The sequence below is a fragment of the Galleria mellonella genome, unplaced genomic scaffold (genome assembly GCF_026898425.1).
Source record: "Galleria mellonella isolate WM207_F2 unplaced genomic scaffold, CSIRO_AGI_GalMel_v1 utg63, whole genome shotgun sequence".
Classification (NCBI taxonomy): Eukaryota; Metazoa; Arthropoda; class Insecta; order Lepidoptera; family Pyralidae; genus Galleria; species Galleria mellonella.
The window spans coordinates 11396705-11417326 of NW_026442130.1; the positions used below are offsets into that span (position 1 = coordinate 11396705).

General features: G+C 32.8%; 4 protein-coding genes across 5 annotated transcripts; 2 read left to right on the forward strand and 2 right to left on the reverse strand.

Moving 5' to 3' along the window:
- Nucleotides 1-162: 162 nt before the first annotated feature.
- Nucleotides 163-3420, reverse strand: LOC113521943 (gastrula zinc finger protein XlCGF28.1-like). The gene is made up of 5 exons (XM_026907620.3): nucleotides 3146-3420; nucleotides 2342-2745; nucleotides 1220-1337; nucleotides 813-970; nucleotides 163-545 (listed from the first exon to the last, which is right to left on the reverse strand). The coding sequence occupies exons 1-5, from the start codon at nucleotides 3260-3262 to the stop codon at nucleotides 260-262; spliced, it is 1083 nt and encodes a 360-aa protein (XP_026763421.2). The 5' UTR covers nucleotides 3263-3420; the 3' UTR covers nucleotides 163-259.
- Nucleotides 3421-10482: 7062 nt separating this feature from the next.
- Nucleotides 10483-14201, forward strand: LOC116413065 (serine/threonine-protein kinase PRP4 homolog). The gene is made up of 3 exons (XM_052899781.1): nucleotides 10483-10487; nucleotides 10597-10951; nucleotides 11225-14201. The coding sequence occupies exons 1-3, from the start codon at nucleotides 10483-10485 to the stop codon at nucleotides 12314-12316; spliced, it is 1452 nt and encodes a 483-aa protein (XP_052755741.1). The 3' UTR covers nucleotides 12317-14201.
- A 384-nt stretch (nucleotides 14202-14585) lies between these two features.
- On the forward strand, nucleotides 14586-16061 carry LOC113521944 (glutathione S-transferase 1-like). The gene is made up of 3 exons (XM_026907621.3): nucleotides 14586-15253; nucleotides 15385-15552; nucleotides 15830-16061. Exons 1-3 carry the CDS (start codon nucleotides 14909-14911, stop codon nucleotides 15965-15967), a joined length of 651 nt encoding a protein of 216 aa, XP_026763422.2. The 5' UTR covers nucleotides 14586-14908; the 3' UTR covers nucleotides 15968-16061.
- LOC113521947 (SNAPIN protein homolog) lies at nucleotides 15968-20094 on the reverse strand. 2 transcript variants are annotated; one of them, XM_026907623.3, is made up of 3 exons: nucleotides 19728-20094; nucleotides 18228-18393; nucleotides 16301-16826 (listed from the first exon to the last, which is right to left on the reverse strand). In XM_026907623.3, the coding sequence occupies exons 1-3, from the start codon at nucleotides 19874-19876 to the stop codon at nucleotides 16692-16694; spliced, it is 450 nt and encodes a 149-aa protein (XP_026763424.2). In that variant the 5' UTR covers nucleotides 19877-20094; the 3' UTR covers nucleotides 16301-16691. The 2 variants fall into 2 exon arrangements, with proteins under 2 accessions (XP_052755657.1, XP_026763424.2); XM_052899697.1 differs by lacking the exon at nucleotides 19728-20094 and having other exon boundaries at nucleotides 15968-16826; nucleotides 18228-18367.
- Between the last annotated feature and the right edge of the window lie 528 nt (nucleotides 20095-20622).

A 20622-nucleotide genomic window follows, 5' to 3' on the forward strand; every position in this document is an offset into this window, starting at 1 on the left:
TGTAAATAATGACAAATTTATGATACAAACTGGTTCACTTACCAGTCTGTGTAATTAATTACACTTAAACAGCAAATTTTAACTAAATATTATAGATAGGTAAATTATATTCTGAATTAATACGTCCTATTTTTTGTAGAAAAAATTAAATAAAATTATAGAAGTTGTTTTGAAATAATTTATTAAAATAACAAAAGTATTTAATACTAATATATATTATAAAATCTTTGTTTAATTTCAACTGTTATATTCGGAACTATCATAACTTATCTTCTGTATCAATATGTTTCTTTTTATGGTTTTCAAACTCTGTCTTTTGGGTAAATTTCTGTGAACAATAGCCACATACCATCATTTTCGTGTTACTATGTGTACGTTGTATATGTCGTTTTAGATGAGAAGCGCGCGTTAGCCGCAATCCGCAGATGCAACAAACATGAGGCCTATCGCCCGAATGAATAAGCAAATGTTGCTTCAAATCACTCCGAGTAATAAATGCTCGACCACATGAGTCACATTCAAAATTTTTCTCACCAGTATGACGTCTAGAAAAAAATAAAAGAATAATCATTTATTAACTGTTGATACAATGTGAAACTCTTTGGCAATGGAAAGCAGTAGTAACAAACCAAATTGATTGAAGTAATAGTGGTAGGCTTATTTATTGCATTGCTTGAATTATAATGCTCAGCAAAATGTTAAGCTTTAGAATTCAAGCAAAATCCAAACTGAAATATTACTAACAATTACTAGTATCCTATACTACTACAATTGGAAATTGTATTCATGAAATAATAATATTTTCAATTTACCTTACATGATACTGTAAATGACCAACAGTCCGGAACATTCGAGGACACAGCAAACACCTGTATGGCAATTGGCCTGTGTGTTTTCGTTTGTGTGCAGCCAAGCCCGCTGATTGGGCAAAACATTCACCACAAACAGGGCATTTTAATGGTTTTTCACCCTTAAAAATTATATATTATTCAAAAATAAAATGTTAAATACTCATAAGTGCAGAAGGGATTAACCAGAAGACAGAAAATTTCTCACTAGCTGCAACATGACATAAAGGGTATGATTTTAATCACCTGGTGCTTCAGAACTTTGCCATTCACAAAAAATTTTTGCATAATTAAACAATATTTCTATAACAATTTTCAATTAATAAACTTAATTAATCGTGTTTAATTATAAACAAACAAATGAATCTTACTGTATGTATTCGCATATGAACTTTAAGGTTCTGAGCCAAAGAAAAGTTTTTGCCACAGTGTAAACATGAAAATGGGCGTTCTCCTGTATGTGTCCTTAGATGTGTTTTCAGACGAAATCTAGAAATTAAAATATATTTAAGCATATAATTACTTTAATATTTATATTTTGCTAATAGTAGATAAATTATTTAAATAACTTGAAAAGGAAAACTGATAAAACCTCAGGTCCATGGACATAGATTATTAGGTTTTGAAGATAAATTATATTTTTTTTATGCAACTTAGAATGGCATACTTTAGGGTTAGCAACAGACACGTAATACCTGTGGTATTGCAGGTGTTCATAGGCTACGGTAACCACTTACCATCAGGTGGGCCATATGCTTGTTTGCCACCTCAGTGGTATAAAAAAAATGGCAAACAAGTTGATGGTCCACCTGATGAAAAGAAGTAACTGTCACCTATAGACATGAGCAGTACTATGGACATAACAAAGTATGCTGTTTCGCTCAGGATACCCCCCATGCATTGCCATTCCTGAGGGCTCAGGTGTTATTTCTCTGTACCCTGTAAATTCACTGCCATATCTCACTCTTCAAACCGAAACAAAGCCATGCAAACAACTACTTATTGGTAGAAACACGAATGAAACAGAAGTGCTCAAGCAAACAATTTTTGTATAAGGTCTCCCTCTGGTGGTATACTTACTGAAGGCAACAATTCATTGCACAAATAGTGATACCTACTACATTATCATATGCATCATAAATTAGAAATAATACTCATTATTTATTTTTAATTTTAAAAAGAATGTTGTACTTATCCATTATTTATGCCAGGTTGTCTGTTAGAGATTGCTTTTAGCGATAAGGTCGCCTTTTGTATATGCACATTCTGTATAAATACTCCTTGTATACATCTCTATTGTGTGTAATAAAGAGTTTATTATTATTATTACTCAATTCAATAGTATTTTGTGTGTATCTTGCTATTGTTTTTTGTCCATTGCTGGACATAATTCTACCTCATAAAGGGGGCCTATGTTCAGCAGTGAACTCAAAAAATAAAGTTTCATGAGAACCTAAATAAAAATTATAATTATATACTTAATTGTGGCCTACCTAGACGACATCACTTTACCACAAGTAAAACATTGCTGCTTTTGAGTTTTTCTTCCATCAACAACATTCAAGTCTTCATTATTAGTATTAAGACCCAATAATTGGTTGTGTTTTATTTTTCTACTAACATCCCTTCCATCAATTATATTATTTCCATTTAATGATATATCATCAAGCTCATCAGATTTTTTTGCATAATTGATGTCACTCCTCATACTAGTCTTGTCATAATTTAACACTTCTACACTATTATCACATTGCACTTGATCACTGTTTTGAATATTTGTTAAAGACCTAAGTTTCAAATCTGAATTTTCACAGAGCGTAACAAACTGGATACATTTATCCAAAATTTTTACACATTTTGAACAAATAGTCTCAGGCAAGCCATCTCTAGGATATATCTGTAAAAATATAATTGTGAATTATAAACAAGTGATGATTATCTATAATTATTTATTTCAAAAACAATAATAAATCCATCTCTATGTAAAACTGAATCATGCCTCCAATTAAAGTCACTAAAACTACTCTTTGATTGCATGGGGTTTAAATATAAAAAAATATTTACAAAACTAATTCTGATGAGATCTGTCTTTGATTGCTAATCATGAAATCTGTGAAACTAGTGTCTACAAATTTGACATTCCACACTGGCAAAGTTCTTGCAAAATTCTTCTAGCTTAGTATATTAACATTTACATATATATAAATATATGTAAATGTTAATATACTAAGTATTATTTGACTAATAAATATAAATGTATACATTGATATTAAAACTTACTAATAATAAGTACTTACTTGAATATTAGCCAAAGACATTATTTTCATGGCAATTGTAGAAGTACCATGTAACAGAAAAATATTATTTAGCAGTTCACCTTCATGTAAGCATATACGACATTTTTCCTTAGCCATCGATATACCTAAACTATATTGTTTATATAGTATGTAAAATAGGATTAATATAAATTAACTAACTAAACAAGATAATTAAATACTACTTCATTAAAACTTATTATAATCAATGTGCACTGTGATTATAAACACCACAGATAAAATACTCTTACAAATTAATATGTATCTAAGTACGTTAGACATTGACAGGATACTAATACGTCATATATTCGCCAATTAATGTCATTGGAATCTTTTTTTTTTTTTTTTTTTTTTTTTTTTTTTTTTTTTTTTTTTGTGGCGTTCACCCCGATATTAGGGTATTTTGCCAAGAACAAAACGGGGAAACGATAATAGTAATAAAAATACCTAACACAAACGAATTTAGAAAGGATAAGGATTAGGTCTAGGATATTTATAGGATATGAAACATATACTTGTACATATGAGAATATACTTATAAATATATAGGAAAAGCAATTGATGCAACTATAAATGTATTCATGTAATATAACTAAATCTTAATATTGTTATCATATATATATGAAGATAGTATTTTATAGATAATAGGATCATTGGAAGAAAGTAGAGTAAGAATAGAAGTTGGGAATGGAACACGGATGGATCGGAGATGATTAAAAAGGGAGGTGTGGTCAAATTTAGAACATGAGAAGAATATATGATTCAAGTCCGCCACTTCAGCACCGCAATTACACGACGAACTTTGTACAATACCAAGCTTATATAAATGAGAAGGTGTGCATACGTGACCTAGACGCATACGAGTTATAATAGTTGTTGCGGTCTTTCCAAGCTTTAATTTACAAAACCATGGTTTGAAAGGAATATCGGGTTGTATAAGGCGATAAAATCTTCCTTTTATTGTACTTGTTTTTTCCCAATATTCCTTCCAGGCATACCTTAAATATATTTTTGGGAGACAAGCCAGGTCACTACAGTAATTATGATACGGATACATATCACCACAAGTTACAGCCTCTCTTGCAATAAGGTCAGCTTTGTCATTGCCGCTAATACCACTGTGTCCTGGTAACCAGGCAAAAGAAACGGAATACCCTCTCAACATGCAAAGATAAAGACCTTGTCTTATATCACAAATAATGGGATAAACTGGTTTTGATTTAAACGGATATTTGGCTAGAGCTTGCAAAGAGCTCATAGAGTCAGTGAAAACTATTGCCTTATGTAATTTCATTAAAAGTATATATTCTACAGCTTTTAAAATACCATAACATTCCCCGGTAAAAACTGAAGACTCCGGTGGAAGTTTAATTTTTTGAACGATATTAAATTGTGAATGAAACACACCCACACCAACACAACCGCTATTGTCTGGTTTTGATGCATCAGTAAAGATGTAGTGCCATTCATTCCATTCAATGTCAGTTATAAACATAAATTTGGCATTCAATTCTGAATCATTTTTTGATAACCCAAAATCATATTTAATATTAGGAGATAAAACTAAAGATTGATATGAGCATTTATAAATGGGAAAACAGGACGATGTAAAAGTGGGAGATTCTATGGATTTATATTTTTCATAACTTTGTATTAAACATGAAGGTTTTTTATGTTTCCAATAAGATGAAGACGAAATAAAGATATGTAGTTGAGATAACTTTTGAATAAGCGGATGATCAGATAATTGTAAACAACGAAAAAAGAAGCGATCAGATAGATATTGCCTTCTTAAAACCAAAGGTGGATCACCGACTTCGAGCTGTAAAGCATTGATTGGACTTGATTTCATTGCTCCAGAGATAATCCTCAAGGCCTTTGATTGAATTAAATCCAATTTCTTAAAAGCAAATGAACTTCCTGGAGCTAACAAAAAAGTTCCATAATCAATGACACTCCTTATAAGACCATTATAAGCAAGTTTTAGTGAAACGGGATGTGCTCCCCACCAAACTCCAGCAAGGCACCTAAGAATGTTGAGGTTACGCTCACATTTCGTGGAAATATAATTACAGTGGGACAGACCTGTTAATTTATTATCTAGCACGATACCTAAAAATTTAATTTCAGTCTTTATAGGAATGTATGAGTTATCATAAAGCACCTTAATTTGTTGCGGTGATCTCATTCTTGAAAACAAAACTACACTACTCTTGGTTACAGAAAGATTAAGACCATTTGCATCTAACCACGTTTTTAACAAATCTAATGAATCAGATAATTTGGCAGAAGCAGATTCTATGGACTTCGCAATAAAATATAATAAAAGATCATCAGCATATTGTAAAATTTTGACGGATTTATCAAGGAATAATTCTAGATCGTATGTGTATATGTTAAATAAGATTGGACTAAGAACAGATCCTTGTGGAAGGCCTTTCCATACAGTTCTAGATAATTTGGTATCTTCATCTAAATCCATATGTATTGTTCTTTCTGATAAAATATTAATAATGAAATTAGAAAGCATTACCGGTACATTTAGAGCTTGTAATTTAGTTTTTAAAATAGAAATTATTACATTATCATAGGCAGAATTTATATCTAAAAAGGCTGAGAGGATTGACAAATTTTGTGAGAAAGCTATATGAATATCTGAAATAAGAATGCTCACATTATCTAAGGTGCTCTTACCTTTCCTAAAACCAAACTGGTTCGGGGATAGTAAGTTATTACTTTCTAAAAACCATTCTAGACGGTTTTTCACTAAATGTTCAGCTAGCTTTAGTAAGACAGAGGAAAGTGCAACAGGACGGTATGAAGATGGTTCAGAAGGTGGTTTATGAGGCTTTAGAAATGGTATAATAATCTGAGACTTCCATGAAGTAGGTATATTTCCCGAAATAATTATGGAATTAATTATATTTAAAAAGTAAATTAAAGTCGCATCGCTAGCATTTTTAAAAAAGGAATACGGTATACCGTCTTCTCCCGGTGCAGAGTCTTTAATAGAAGCTAGAACACCTTTAAGTTCTACTAGAGTAAAAGGAGAGTCAAGTTCGAATAATTCGTCAGAGACGGATAGAGAAATATTGTAAAGGCATTCCGGCACATAACTAGGAGCAAGGCGATCTAAAAATTTATTCGCTAAAGTTAAATCGAGTGCAGAACGTGATGTATGATCACTAAAGGCAGATCTGAATCTTTTAATATTATTCCAAACGACTGATGAATTAACTTCTGGACAGATAGAAGAACAAAATCTTCTCCAGCCTTCTAATTTCTTTTTTTTCAGTAGTTTTCGAGTAGAACGTGAAACTGCGGTGTAAATTTCAAAATTTTCTGTTGTCATGTAATTATTATAATTTTTTTCAGCCTCTTTACGATTTTTAATTGCTTCCGTACAATCTTTGTCCCACCAAGGTGGGGAGGGAATTTTCCCTGAAGCACTATTTTTAACAGGAAATAATAAATCAGCAACCTCCTTCATATTTATCATCAAGTCATTACAACATTGATGTTCATTTCCATGGTAAACAATAGGTAACTCCGATATTTTATTATCTAAATATTGTTTGTAAATATTCCAGTCTACATTTGATAAATTATATTTAAGCCGAGGACCACTCTTTCGACTTGAAGGAATGGAAATTGGAAAAGAAAGAATGAGGGGAAAGTGATCGCTTCCGAAGGTAGAGGAATGAGGATACCACGACAGTGAAGAAGCTAAATCAGAAGAACATATTGAAATGTCAGGAGCACTAAACCCTTCATTTGGTGCAGTTCTACGTGTTGGTACATCTGAGTTAATAATACATAAGTTGTAAGTGTCAATTATCGTCAGGAGTTTTCCACCATAAAAATTAGAAGTAGAACTGCCCCACGATTGGTGCTGAGCATTAAAATCGCCCATTACGAGAAAAGGTTTAGGTAAAATTGAAAATAATTGTTCTAGTTGTGAATATATTTGGCATGTAGGATCAGGAATATATAAAGTAACAAAACAGATACCATTTATAATTATAGCAGCTGCATTAATGCCGCTATATACAGGAAGCGAAAAAGAAGAAAAAGGAAGGGAGTTTTTGACCAATATGGCAACACCGCCATATCCGTCAGCTCTATCATCACGGAGACTTGTAAAGCCTGAAATCCTAAAAGGATATCCTGGCTTTAACCAAGTCTCTTGGAGAGCTATTATAAAAGGATTATATTTATTAATTAAATAAAATAAGTCTGATTTCTTGTTTGTTATGCTACGACAGTTCCACTGAATTATTAGGACTTTGTAATCCATTGTGAGAAGTTAATAATTGAGAAAATACATTGTAAATGGCATCGTTGGACGGTGGTAAAGTTGTTTGTATCATTTTCGATTGCGATAACACTTTAATAAGCATGAGAATAATATCAAAGATGGATTGATTATTGTCAATATTATTTGATGATAATGCACAACCATTAGAGGGAGCAGGAATATTATATTCCTTAACTATGGCTTCATGGGCAGAACGATCATATCCTTGTTGTGCTTTTTGAGGAGAGCGTGGTTTAAGTGTAACTGTTTTTTTATATGATGATTGAATATGTGGTAATGATGATTTCTCTTTAAGGAAAGAAGATTGAAAATGAGATTTATTGGACGGAGATGATGATGTTAATACATCTGAATATAGTTTAGAAGTGGGAGGATGAAATTTTGATGCTTCAGCATAAGAAACACAACTGTGGGCCATTGTTTCTTTAATGGCTTTCTGACGTGCATATTCAGGACATTTCTTACTAATTGCTGAATGAGAACCATTACACAAGATACAAGAAACATTTTCCTCATCTACTTCACATTTATCACCTGTATGATTTAGCCTGCATTTATAACATCGAGGATTTGAACGACACTGCATCTTGACATGTCCGAACCTACAGCAGTTATAGCATTGGATAGTGGGGTAAATGTACAAATCTACAGTTAATGATGTGTAAAACATAAATACTCTTTTTGGTAATATTTGTCCATCAAAAGTAATAACAATGGTTTCAGTATTAATAAAACTTGGTTGTCCTTCATTAATGGTCTTTTTCTTAATTCTTCTGGTTTTTAGAATTCTCCCACAACCTATAGGTACTGATATATTTTGGATTACTTCCTCTTCTGTCCAATCTTTAGGAATACCCCTCACAATTCCCATACGGGTTACATGGAAAGAAGGTATAAATGCCTTAAAATTATGTGTTTCTAAGTGACTATTATTTAAAAATGCATTTGCATTTTCAAAATTTGAGAAAGAAAGCGATAAACGGTTTCTTCCTATTCTTTTGAGGCTACCATTCACTATATTATTTATCTTATTAGTGTGTAAAAAGCGACCAAATGCAATAGGATGTAATGTAGTGTTATCATTAGGATGTGTTTCATTTTTTTGTACATGAACGACATAAGGAGCTACATCCTCGGCATTGTACAAAGTTCTGCTTAAAGTACTGGGTGGAGAAGCAGGTTTAACAGACTCGGTATTATTTACAACTGGTATTGATACTTGAGTTTGATTCTCATCCTCAATACATTGACAATCACTATCTTTAATTTTAGATTCGAGACCTTTGGTGTGCCTCCTTCGTTTTTTATTGCAATGTTTGCAAATGCGACGTTCGCCACGTACTCGCTTACGTTTAGAACTTGCAACGCTAGAACCATCTGTGTCCATACTAGATTCACCCAATATATCAAAACTATTATTAAATGGGATAGTTATATTTGCAGACACCTGGGGGGTTGTCCCCCCAGGGTCTATAGGTGGATCCATAATGTCTAGTTAATATAGGTAATTTACTTACCAATATTTACAGCAACAAACACTATTACTACAAAATATACAATTATATATACAATCTAATACACAATATATAAATAAGACTAATCCTTATATAATTAAAAATAAAATTAATTTAAAGAAGATCAAAAAACACTCCCGCTTTTTTAAACGTTTCCCGCGCTTTTTTCCATTGGAATCTTCTTCATACATACATATATTCAATTGTATCTGTCATGCCTGTCTCACATAAAGAACCTTTTTCAAAATTTAAAAAATAAATAGTTACCATAGTCTCTCTAATCTGTGATACTTACCTACTTTTAGGAACTTACTGTGTTATATCATATCTAAGAACAAGGAATTACATAGAAGGAATGATAAAACTTTAAATTATATGGTTGTCTCCTTTCTTCTTATGTAAATATAATTAGTAAAAAGAGGACGAAGGATATAACATCAGTTGCTATATTTTGCAATTCATAGCAGGCTAGTATATAAAAAATGTGTATGTAAAATTTTTGTTCATTTTGATATGTCAATGACAAATTTTACATTATTGAATTATATATTCACAGTTTATGTAGAAAGTATACAAGCAGGTTGAATCTGAGTTTGGTAGGTTTATATGGCCGTATACATTTTCTATATCCTATCCTATTATGAATTGACAAAAATAGCTACTGATGGTGTATCTTTCGTCCTCTTTTTACTGATTATATTTGCATAAGAAGAAACGAGGCAATTATATGATTTCTAGTTTTTATTTTGTCATTCCTTCTATACAATTCCTTGTTCTTAGTTCAGTAGTAGTCGTTGATGTATGAGTCGATACGAACATAGCCGAGTCGACTCGGTCGTCAGAATGTTTTAATTTTTTAATGGAGAGTGAGTTAAAATTAGTAAAAAGTACCAATTTTCAATAAAAGTACAGTTCTTATAGGAAATTATGAAAGTATCTCAACACGTATAATAAAATTGATATTTCGGTACTGAGTAGCTGTTTTATTTATTTATTTTCTTAATCGTCGTCGTTTATATTAAGATGGTAATATAGTAGCAATGGACAAGACAAGGACAAACAAACTTTGTTGTAATTAGTTAATAATTAGTTAGTAAAATCATTCGAATACGGAAATTAGTATATTACTTATTTAATAGTCGAATTGCAAAATTAGTAATTATTACTAATTATTCGAATAACAAAATCATTCGGATTCGCGCATCTCTACAGTCGCGTCATCGGCGCTCGCCGGCATTCGTACGAGAGTGCTCCTAGAGAACGGTCGTGCGTTTTGTGCGCTTAGCTTAGCTACCCGTCACCAATCGTGGTTATCGTATAACTTAAAGTGATCTCGTATATCTACAGTATACTTGTATATTGTTTACGCAATTTGTACTGAACAGTGTTTACTTGTTCTACAGTGGTTGTTAACAGTGTATTTTGCCACTGTCAAAGTTTTACCTTTCAAACTACACTTGCAATATTTTGTCTAATTTGCTAAAGACATGGCGTATTACCAAATGTCAAAATGCAATTCTAAACATTTTTCGGAAACTAAAGAGAAATCACACAAATATTTTGACAAGTATGATAGATCAAGAGATTATATAGTCTCAAAGTACAAACGAAAACATAACAGTGACCAAGAAAAAGACGACATTCATAAAAAAAGTGGATAACGAAAACATTGCAAACACATCTTGTGACCTTATAGATTCAGAAAATGAAGATACCATCATAGAACAAAATAGAAAACGTCGCAGAGAAATTTTGGAAAAATTTGTTACGTCGTCACACGATGACAAATGTGAAAGTGCCAAAAAAGACGAAAATATTGACGAAAGCGCTAGTGGCAATGATAAAATTGTTAATCAAATACGGTCACCTCGAATAAAAAGAGATATGTTTTCGGAGGACGATGATTTCGCCCCAATTAATGTTTTTTTTTTTTTTTTTTTTTTATACAACTTAGAATGGCAAACAAGCTGACGGCCCACCTGATGGAAAGTGGTAACCGTCGCCTATAGACATGAGCAGTACCATGGACATAACAGAGTATACTGTTTCGCCCATGATACCCCCCATGCGCTGCCATTCCTGAGGACTCAGGTGTTATTCCTCTGTACCCAGTAAATTCACGCCATATCCCACTCTTCAAACCGAAACACAGCCATGCAAACACAACTGCTTCACGGTTGAAACACGAATGGGACAGAGGTACCCAAGCAATCGACTTTTGTACAAAGTCTCCCTCTGGTAAACCTGTATGTCTCTGAACACGTGACACAAGATAATGAATACAATCCACAATTAATCGACAACTGGGACGATTCAGAAGAATATTATAACATGCGTGTTGGAGACATTATTGACAGTAGATATACAATAAAACGTATATTAGGTCAAGGTGTATTTGCAAGCGTCGTACGTGCACACGATAATAAAAACGGCAAAGAAGATGTTGCTATAAAAATAATAAGAAATAACGATCTCACGTATAAAAGTGGTTTAAAAGAATCGTCATTTTTAAAAGAAATCAACGACGCAGATATAAATAATAGATACCATTGTGTGAAGTTTATTAGGCAGTTTATGCATAAAGGACATCTTTGTTTAGTATTGGAATCTTTGCACATGGACATGCGAGGTGTTATAAAAAAATACGGCAAACATGGTCTTGATATGAAAGTGTTGATGAGCTACAGTAGCCAACTAATGTTAGCTTTGCGACTTTTAGAGAAACTTGGTATTATACATGCGGATATAAAACCAGACAACATACTTGTAAACGAAAAGAAAAATACTTTAAAATTGTCTGACTTTGGTTCAGCATCAAAAGTAGAAGATAATGACGCCACGCCATATTTAGTGTCCAGATTTTATAGGGCGCCGGAAATAATATTAGGAATACCATACAAACATGGAGTGGACATCTGGTCAGCCGCATGTACAGTTTTCGAAATGGCAACTGGAAAAATATTATTTACCGGAAGCTCTAATAATGAAATGTTGAAATGTTTTATGGATTATAAAGGTGAATTTTCAGCTAAATTGATAAGAAAGGGTAAATTTAAAAATCAACATTTCAACTATAATAATAATTTCCTCCTTAATAAAAAAGACGAATTGACCGGTAGGGAAAGAGTAATTGAAATATGTAACACACATGCCACTAAAAATTTATACAGTGCACTTAAAAAATCGGCGAATTATTTAAGTTCACAAGATGATAGGAAATTGCGTCAACTGAAAGATTTCTTAGAGAGGATTTTAGTATACGATGCGCATCAGAGGATGTCTATTTTGGATTGTCTAAAACATCCCTTCATTCAAAAATAATTATATAAATGTTAAATGAAATTAAATAAATTGTAATGGAATAAATTAATAATTCCATAAAAGAAGGAAAAAAAGTGAGGGACTATACGTTCAATTTATAATATGGGTCGAAGAAATTCTGTTAAAGCAATTAAATGCTTCAACATGTCGAAATCTCATTTTTATATTCAGTTCATACGCTTATAATTTATTTCCAATGGGGAGATCTCAGTTTTTTATGGTCTTTGATCTAGTAAAGAATGTAATTAGGATTGTCGTTGATTCGTTCTCTTCCTTTCTGCGCTTAGACAATCGAGCATATCTCTGCAATTAAATTTAAATTATTCAATCAATTATAAATATACAATTAATTTCTGATATTGTTCAATCAAAATGCTCAAGTATTCAGCGCGTTTACAATACACAAGTCGGAATGGAGATTTTTATCCCCAACCCGCTAGTGGCAATGGGATTAAAGAAGCGTCTGTGGTTTAACCGGTCTTGTAAGGAAGCCATATTTTCTCTGCAATCTGCATACAAGGCTTGGACTGCTGCTCGCACTAACTCGGATCCTGGGATTACTGATGCAAAGCGGAAATCAAAACGCTGCTTCAAGTCACAGTATGAGAGTTATTGCCAGAGCTAAATTTGAATTTGTGGGCGAAATTGGTAGGCGACTATTAAGCCTTCCTTCTGGTAATCGTGCTATCTGGTCGCTTACCAAAGCCGCCCAAGGAAACTTTTTGTCAGTCGTCTTTTCCATCACTTCGGAAACCGAATGGTAACTTGGCCTACAATGCTAAAGAGAAAGCCGATCTATTAGGTAATCTCTTTTCCTCTAACTCGACTATGGACGAAGGTAATTCTACACCAACTACTATCCCGTGCTGTGGAAGCTCTATGTCGAAAATTACCATAACACAATGTAAAGTCCGGCGGGAGTTACTATCCTTAGATGTTCATAAGTCGAGTGGGCCAGACGGTATACCGGCAATGGTCCTAAAGCAGTGTGCTCCGGAACTATGTCCTGCACTAACGCGTCTCTTCACGATTTCGTACTCCACAGGGCAATTTCCTTCGACATGGAAGACCACCTTTGTACATCCTGTACCTAAAAAGGGCGATAAGTCGGACCCTTCCAATTACAGGCCGATAGCGATCGCCTCCCTTCACTCTAAGGTGATGGGGCGTATAATTAACGCACAGCTATTGAGATACCTAGAGGATCACGATTTATTGAGTGACCGCCAATACGGCTTTTGCCATAGTCGCTCAACTGGTGACCTCTTGGTACATCTTACGCACCGATTCGAGATGACGTGTACGATACGGGAAAAATAGTAAAAAAAAAAATCCAAAAGAAATAGAGATAAATCTCGGAGAAAGAAGAAATGGTTAGGTAGGAGGCAATGGTATCCTTTCACTAACGTGCAATGTCGCAGAGAGAGATTCAAGAAATGGGGAGAGAGAGAGATTCTCTTCGAAGAGGACGTAGCAGACGGTGACGTACTCGTATCCCGCCGTCGCGAACGGGACCTGAGGTGCTGGATACGAGGATGTCCGATGTCCACTAAATGTCTCAAATGGTGGGGGCGGTGCGCTCATGTTCCGGTGCATCGTTAAACAAAGGCCCAGCAAATGTGCCAGTTAAGTTCTCAAATGGCCGGTTTGCCTTAACTGGCGAGCAGCGGCAATAGTTGCGGCAACTATGCTACAAAGAAGCTACAGCTAATGGAACACCAGGGTGTTTTAGCCGGTAAGAGTCCGGTAATATCCACTTATCTCCCTCGGAGTGTGTGGGTCTGAGTGATTCATTTCCCCTCGACAAAAAAAAAACATAAGGTTACAGTGTAAGGAATCAGAGGGTGGAAGGGTGCAAAAAACCGGCTACTATAGTGGTGAACGATAAGAGTTCTGTAATTGGATGTAACGTATTAAAAGGTTTTATTTTTACTATTAAAATTCTAATAACTCAGGAGCCGCCTTGCTAAGTGCACCCGCATCCCACTCCTCTCGCCCTGCAATATTATACTAATCTGGGTCTGACGAGGCGCATCTACAGCTGTCCACTACGCAAATAAAGCCATCGCGTAGCGATGCACGACCTTACTAATCCGACTACTAATTATTCACCTGAGCAAATCATTCGGATTATTCGAATGATTTTCAAACCATTTGAATACTAATGTCGCCCGACTGCTAATGTCATTCACTAAGAACAAGGATAACAACGTACATAGAAGGAATGATAAAATAAAAACTGAAAATCATATACACTAGCCTGCTATGAATTGACAATCTTATCACTCCTATTTATCTTATAATTCTTGTTCTTTATATAATATTCTATCTAGCCACTCTATTTTTTTTATCTACCTGTCACAAGTTACATTCCACCACAGAGTATGTCTGTACTTTCAACTTTCACCAAAAAGTGATACAAACTTGTTCATGAACTAGACTAAGAAAATAATTATCATACCTTTAAATTATTTGTTATTGTCTTGTACCTGTTTTGTAATTCGTGGATCATTCTATACGTGCTCATTCAAATTAATTTTGGTTTTCTCTTTTCTATTTAATTTCTGTCACTTGTAAAAGTTTTTTTTAATAATGTCTCCCATAAAGCTTTATCATTTTCCTATCAGCGCTCCATCTCGAGGTGCGTTGCTTGCCGCTAGATCCATTGGCGTACCGATTGAAGTGGAGATAGTAGATTTATTTAAGAAAGAGCAACTTAAGGAGAATTTTCTAAAATTAAATCCTCAACACACTGTACCTACACTTGTTGATGATGGATTTGTGTTATGGGAAAGTCGTGCCATTGCCTGTTATTTGGCCGACAAGTATGGTAAAGATGACCTACTTTACCCCAAAGACTTGAAACGTCGTGCTTTAGTCAATCAAAGACTATACTTTGACAGCTCATCCTTGTATGTGAAAATTAGAGAAATTTTTGTATGTATATGCCATTTATTTTTAATTTTAATTCTATAATTTCTTTTTCCTCATACTATTGATCATTTTGATACCTTTTCTTTTTATCACATTTTTTTGCTTAATATAATTCAACTTCATTATATTTTCAGCGACCAATATTATTCCTTGGTGAAACAGAAATAAAGAAACCTTTAAAAGAAGACCTTAATATAATTCTAGGCTTTCTTGATGGATTCCTGAGGGAAAGTAAATGGGTGGCAGGTGATAATGTAACAATTGCAGATACTGCAATATACGCTTCAATGTCTTGCATTCTTGTAAGTTAGAGATTTTTTTTTGTCAAAGTCAATTGTCAGTAAAGTCGAATTCATTATAAATTTTTAATAATAAATTCCATATAAATTTTGTGCTTCTGGCAACGTATGCTTTACCTCTCCTGAAAATAAAGTTATTCTAACTCTTTTTATTATTATTCATGTCAATTATTGCATAAACTATCCTACACTTCAGGGTAAGAACTGTAAAATTTATTAATGTGTCAAAGAAAAATAGAAAATATTACAACTTTTTTCAACCAATCATTTCCATTTCTAGGCTGTAGGCTGGGATATTTCTGATTTCCCTAATATACAACGGTGGGTAAAAAATTGTGCTACATTGCCTGGTGCTGCAGAAAATGAGGAGGGTGCTAAAATCTATGGTGATGCTATAAAAAAGAATCTAAAGCAGTGAAACTGTTACAAAATATAACATAATATATTTTTTATACTTAATGTTAAACCTTACAATATACTTTTATAATAAAAGTTTTAATTATAGTTGAAAATATTTCTTTCACTTATAAAATTTCAACACTAGCTGGTGCTCATTTCTAACTCTTCGTTTTATGACCAATTCTGATTTATAACCATATATTTTCATAATCTCAACAACTTCATTTGGAATGTTTTCTTCAATCAATAAGAGGTAAAAGGTTCCATCCTCAGCTAACTTCTTTGGTATCATATTGAGTAATCTGTCTGTAACCTCTCGTCCCTTCACCCCTCCTGCCCAACTTGCTACTATATCTGTCCCCCCACACTCTTCTGTCTTTGTCACCACATATGGTGGATTAAATATTATGACATCAAATTTTTTATCCACAAAGAAACTAATGAGATCCATGTTTACAGGTTCCAACAATACATTATTATAATTAGCTGTAGTTGCGGACATTTCGCAAGCTTTAAAATTTATATCTGTACTTATGCAAAAAGTGTTTGGAAATGCCATTCCAAAAGCAGTAATGACAACACCACTACCTGAACCAACTTCTAAGCAAAATGTGGGGTTTTTAACTTTTAAATAATGTAGGTCCTTTTCTAACGCATCAATCAGCAGAAAGCTATCTTCAGCTGGTTCATATACATGGTCAAAATCAGCCTTATCAATGTGGTTCTGGTATGGAGTTTTCATTTTAGTTGATGCTGCCATGGTCTGGTGCCACTCCACTTGTGCTTTGTTCTGGTTCCTGTGGTACAAGTTCTGGCATAACAGCTGTACGAATTCCTTTCTCTTTATTAACCATTCGTCTTATTTCATTAAGTCTATCCTAAAAAAATAAATAATACACAGGTACTTATTAATACTGTATTAATTATATAATTTGGTGTAATTATAATATATTGTGATATAATTTGATAAATATATATTTATTTTAAGGCTAAAACTGTCCACATAAGTGCCTTCTACTGGAGCTGTAACTGATTGTTTTTTTTTTACAGTATACAAAAAATATTTGCATTATAATTAAGTACTTAAGTGTATATAAATCATGAATAGGATTCTATCCCTCCCTCCCTAGATCCCTAGATCTACTTTCTGCTCATTTATTATCTTTATACAAGTTTGTTATACTACAATTTTTGTCAAGTTCAATTTCAATTAGAATATTTATTATAATGGCAATTAGCTTTACTATTATTTATCGAAAATAAATGAAATATTTACTGTTATTGATCTGAATATTTCATCATCATTTCAATAAATTAATTGTAATCAAATTTTATAATTTAGTACATATTGTTTTATGTGACTGAAATAAAGCTTTGTACATTTTAATAGAGAATTTTAGCATGTTTCTGCCAATTTAATAATTTAAAAATACATATTCTATTTTAATTTACTTATTTACAATTTGTGTATGTTTTATTTACATTATTTTTACCTGTACCTTTCCTGCACTAGATTACTCGCTAATTAATTATTTACTCTCTAACTACACTGGGTTGGCTGGAAGAGATCTCTTCTCGAGATAAGCCCTTCCTTGATAACAAGTTGTTAAACTAATGGCTGTATCTATTGTTCAAGTGCAATAAAGAATATATAAATGTATACCAATATTATAGAAAGAAAGATTTGATTGTTTGTAATATATAAACTCAAAACTACTTATTTGATTAAAAAAATTCGTACATCTATAGAAAACTACATTATCAGCAAGTAACATAGGCATATTTTCTAAAATATTATCTACTTATGTGAAGTCAGGTCAAACTGCTACATAATATGTTTCTGTTTTTTTTTGGTTATTAATTAATTATTTATTGTTAACCATGAGACAAATATAAAAACTGATATTATGTATTGCCATTTCAAAAAATAAAATCCCTACTAATATTAATCTTTAAACTTTCACACTGCATGTTTTATAAGAGCTGGGAATATGATAGTAGACATGTAGCACTGTCATGCCTCCACTTCCAAGACTGAATTATTTTTTCTACCAATTCAATGTTCTATAGTTACTAATATTATAAATGTGAAAGTAATTTGTTTGTTACCTTATAGCACCTTATTGACTTAATCAATTCCTATACAATTTGCTATAAACATATATGGAATAAAGAAGAATATAGGCTACTTTTTATCAGTAAATATATCTTGGTGATGTGGATGAAGTTGTAGGTAAAACCAATTATTACTATAAATTTTATATTAATTCTTTACTAACTTGTGAGGCTTGCAATACATTAAGAACCACAGTTACTTTGTGCTTGCATGCAATCAATTTTTTCACATAAGGGTCCAAATCAGGGTGATTGTTCACTGCCTCTCGCACCTTCTGCAATTCCTCATTCAATGAGTCTATTTGTTGTTTCAGTTCTAATTGAGATATTCTGAAAAATATATTTAAGTACAGTTTACTAATTTGCAATATTTTTTTTATATTTTGTACAGTATATTAGGTTTAGACGATGGAATATATTTCATTTAATTAGTAACATTTAAAAACATAACATGATCTATATAGTAGTATCCCAAGAATGCTATGAAGTTTGCGAAAACACTATGTAATGACATACAACTATATAATCCATTTACTCTTAACAATCACTTCCCTACACCTGCATTTTGGTACTAAGCAATTTTAAAAGAAATTTCCTATTAACTTTGCATATAGATTTTGATAGTTCTTTCAGCAATCAGATGGATCCCATTACTCCCATATTATTTCCTTATTTATTCCAACACAATTGAAGCACAGTTTCCTTTGCAAAGCAAAACCCTGTGAAAAAGATTAAGTCAGCCTTTTGTACTACATTTTATTGATCAATGAAGTTTAAATAAATAAGAGCCAAATCTACTTCTACACCATGATTCTGTATTTTCAACCTAAATATGTAATGTGATAATAAAATAATCCCACTGTTACATGAGTTTTGTTTTAATGTAAGAATAGAGAGATACCTACCTACTAAAAAATTCAACTTTAATGGTGATAAAATTAATAATGACTGTAACTATTGCACATAATAAATTTACTGTTCATTATCATAGTTGTGAATTTAGTGAATTTTAAAACAATGATATAAGAGAATTCATTTTAGTAATAACACCTATCATACCTATTTCAGTGATACATACTATTACTATTAGTTAATTTTAAACTTTCATATTGTTTACTCATATTTTAAAATAAAAAGCTTTTAAAGGTAAATATTATCTATACCTGCTATTTCATTGCTTTATTATTGAAAATTTCAATAGAGAAGATGGATATAGGGTTTCATTAGCATGGAACTCGGTGATTAGTACATTAAGAACACATGATAATTTGTTTAACTGCGGTGTCGACATAGTGAGTGCGGTGACAGGCGGCTCTAAATAATTACGGTAATAATGTGAGGATAACTGAAGAAACTGGGCGAGCTGTCTTTATTTTTAATATACCACTGAGGTGGCAAACAAGCATAAGGCCCACCTGATGGTAAGTGGTTACCATAGCCTATGAACACCTTCAATACCAGATGTATTACACGTGCGTTGCCGACCCTGAAGAAACCTCTTTACCCCCCTTTTGAAGAATTCCATGCTGTAGTCTCTTGGGAAAACCTCGGCAGGGAGCTCATTCCACAACCTGAGTGTTCATGGGAGGAAATATCTTTGAAACCGCGCAGTACGCGACCATTGAGGCTAACGCTACAATAAAACATACTTTAGTTTCAATTACCTGGTAGCTCTAACTCTGTCGTCAAGCTGGTCAATAGTAGGTTTAAGTAACCCCAACAAACCTTCCGCAAGTGTATCACGTGTTGGATTGTCACACAAATTACCAGTGTTTTCATCAGCAGACGTAGTTGTGCTCTCAGTATCGTCCATAATGTTGTTAGCAATTAGAACGGTGACAGCTTCATTTTAATCATGAGACTTTATATTAATAGAAATAAAAATTGAATAGAATGAAAAGATTTCAAATCTTTCTGGAAATTAGAGCGCTATGGTATAAATGAGCGATGGATTTAAATAGAATAAAAATGAAATGACGAAAGAAAATGTAAAAGATTAAAACCTATCTGACACTGACACTAAAAGTTTCACAGTAACAATCACAGATGTATGTAAAAACCACAGACATTAATGAAGCATACAGCTAAGAACAAGGTATTACATAGAAGGACTGATAAAATAAAAACTTTATTTTATATGGTTGCCTCTTTTCTTCTTATACAAATGTAATTAGTAAAAAAAGGACGAAACATATACCATTTTTTCTTTTTATGCAAATAAAATTAGTAAAAAGAAGACGAAAGATACACCATCAGTTGCTATTTTTGTCAATTCATAGCAAGTTAGTGTATAGAAAATGTTATACGGTCGTATAACCCTACCAAATTCAGATATAACTTGCTTGGATACTTTTTACATAAACTGTGTCGAATATATAACCTAGTAATGTAAAATTTGCCATTATCAAACATTAACTGTACACCAAATATATTTTTATATATTTAAATCAAAAGTAGGGGGAGTCCGGAAGATTTGCCCTTTCGAAATTGTATTTAAATTTAGCGCAATCAAAACGTCAATACGTTCATTGGTCCAATACGTTACGTACGTTATGATGT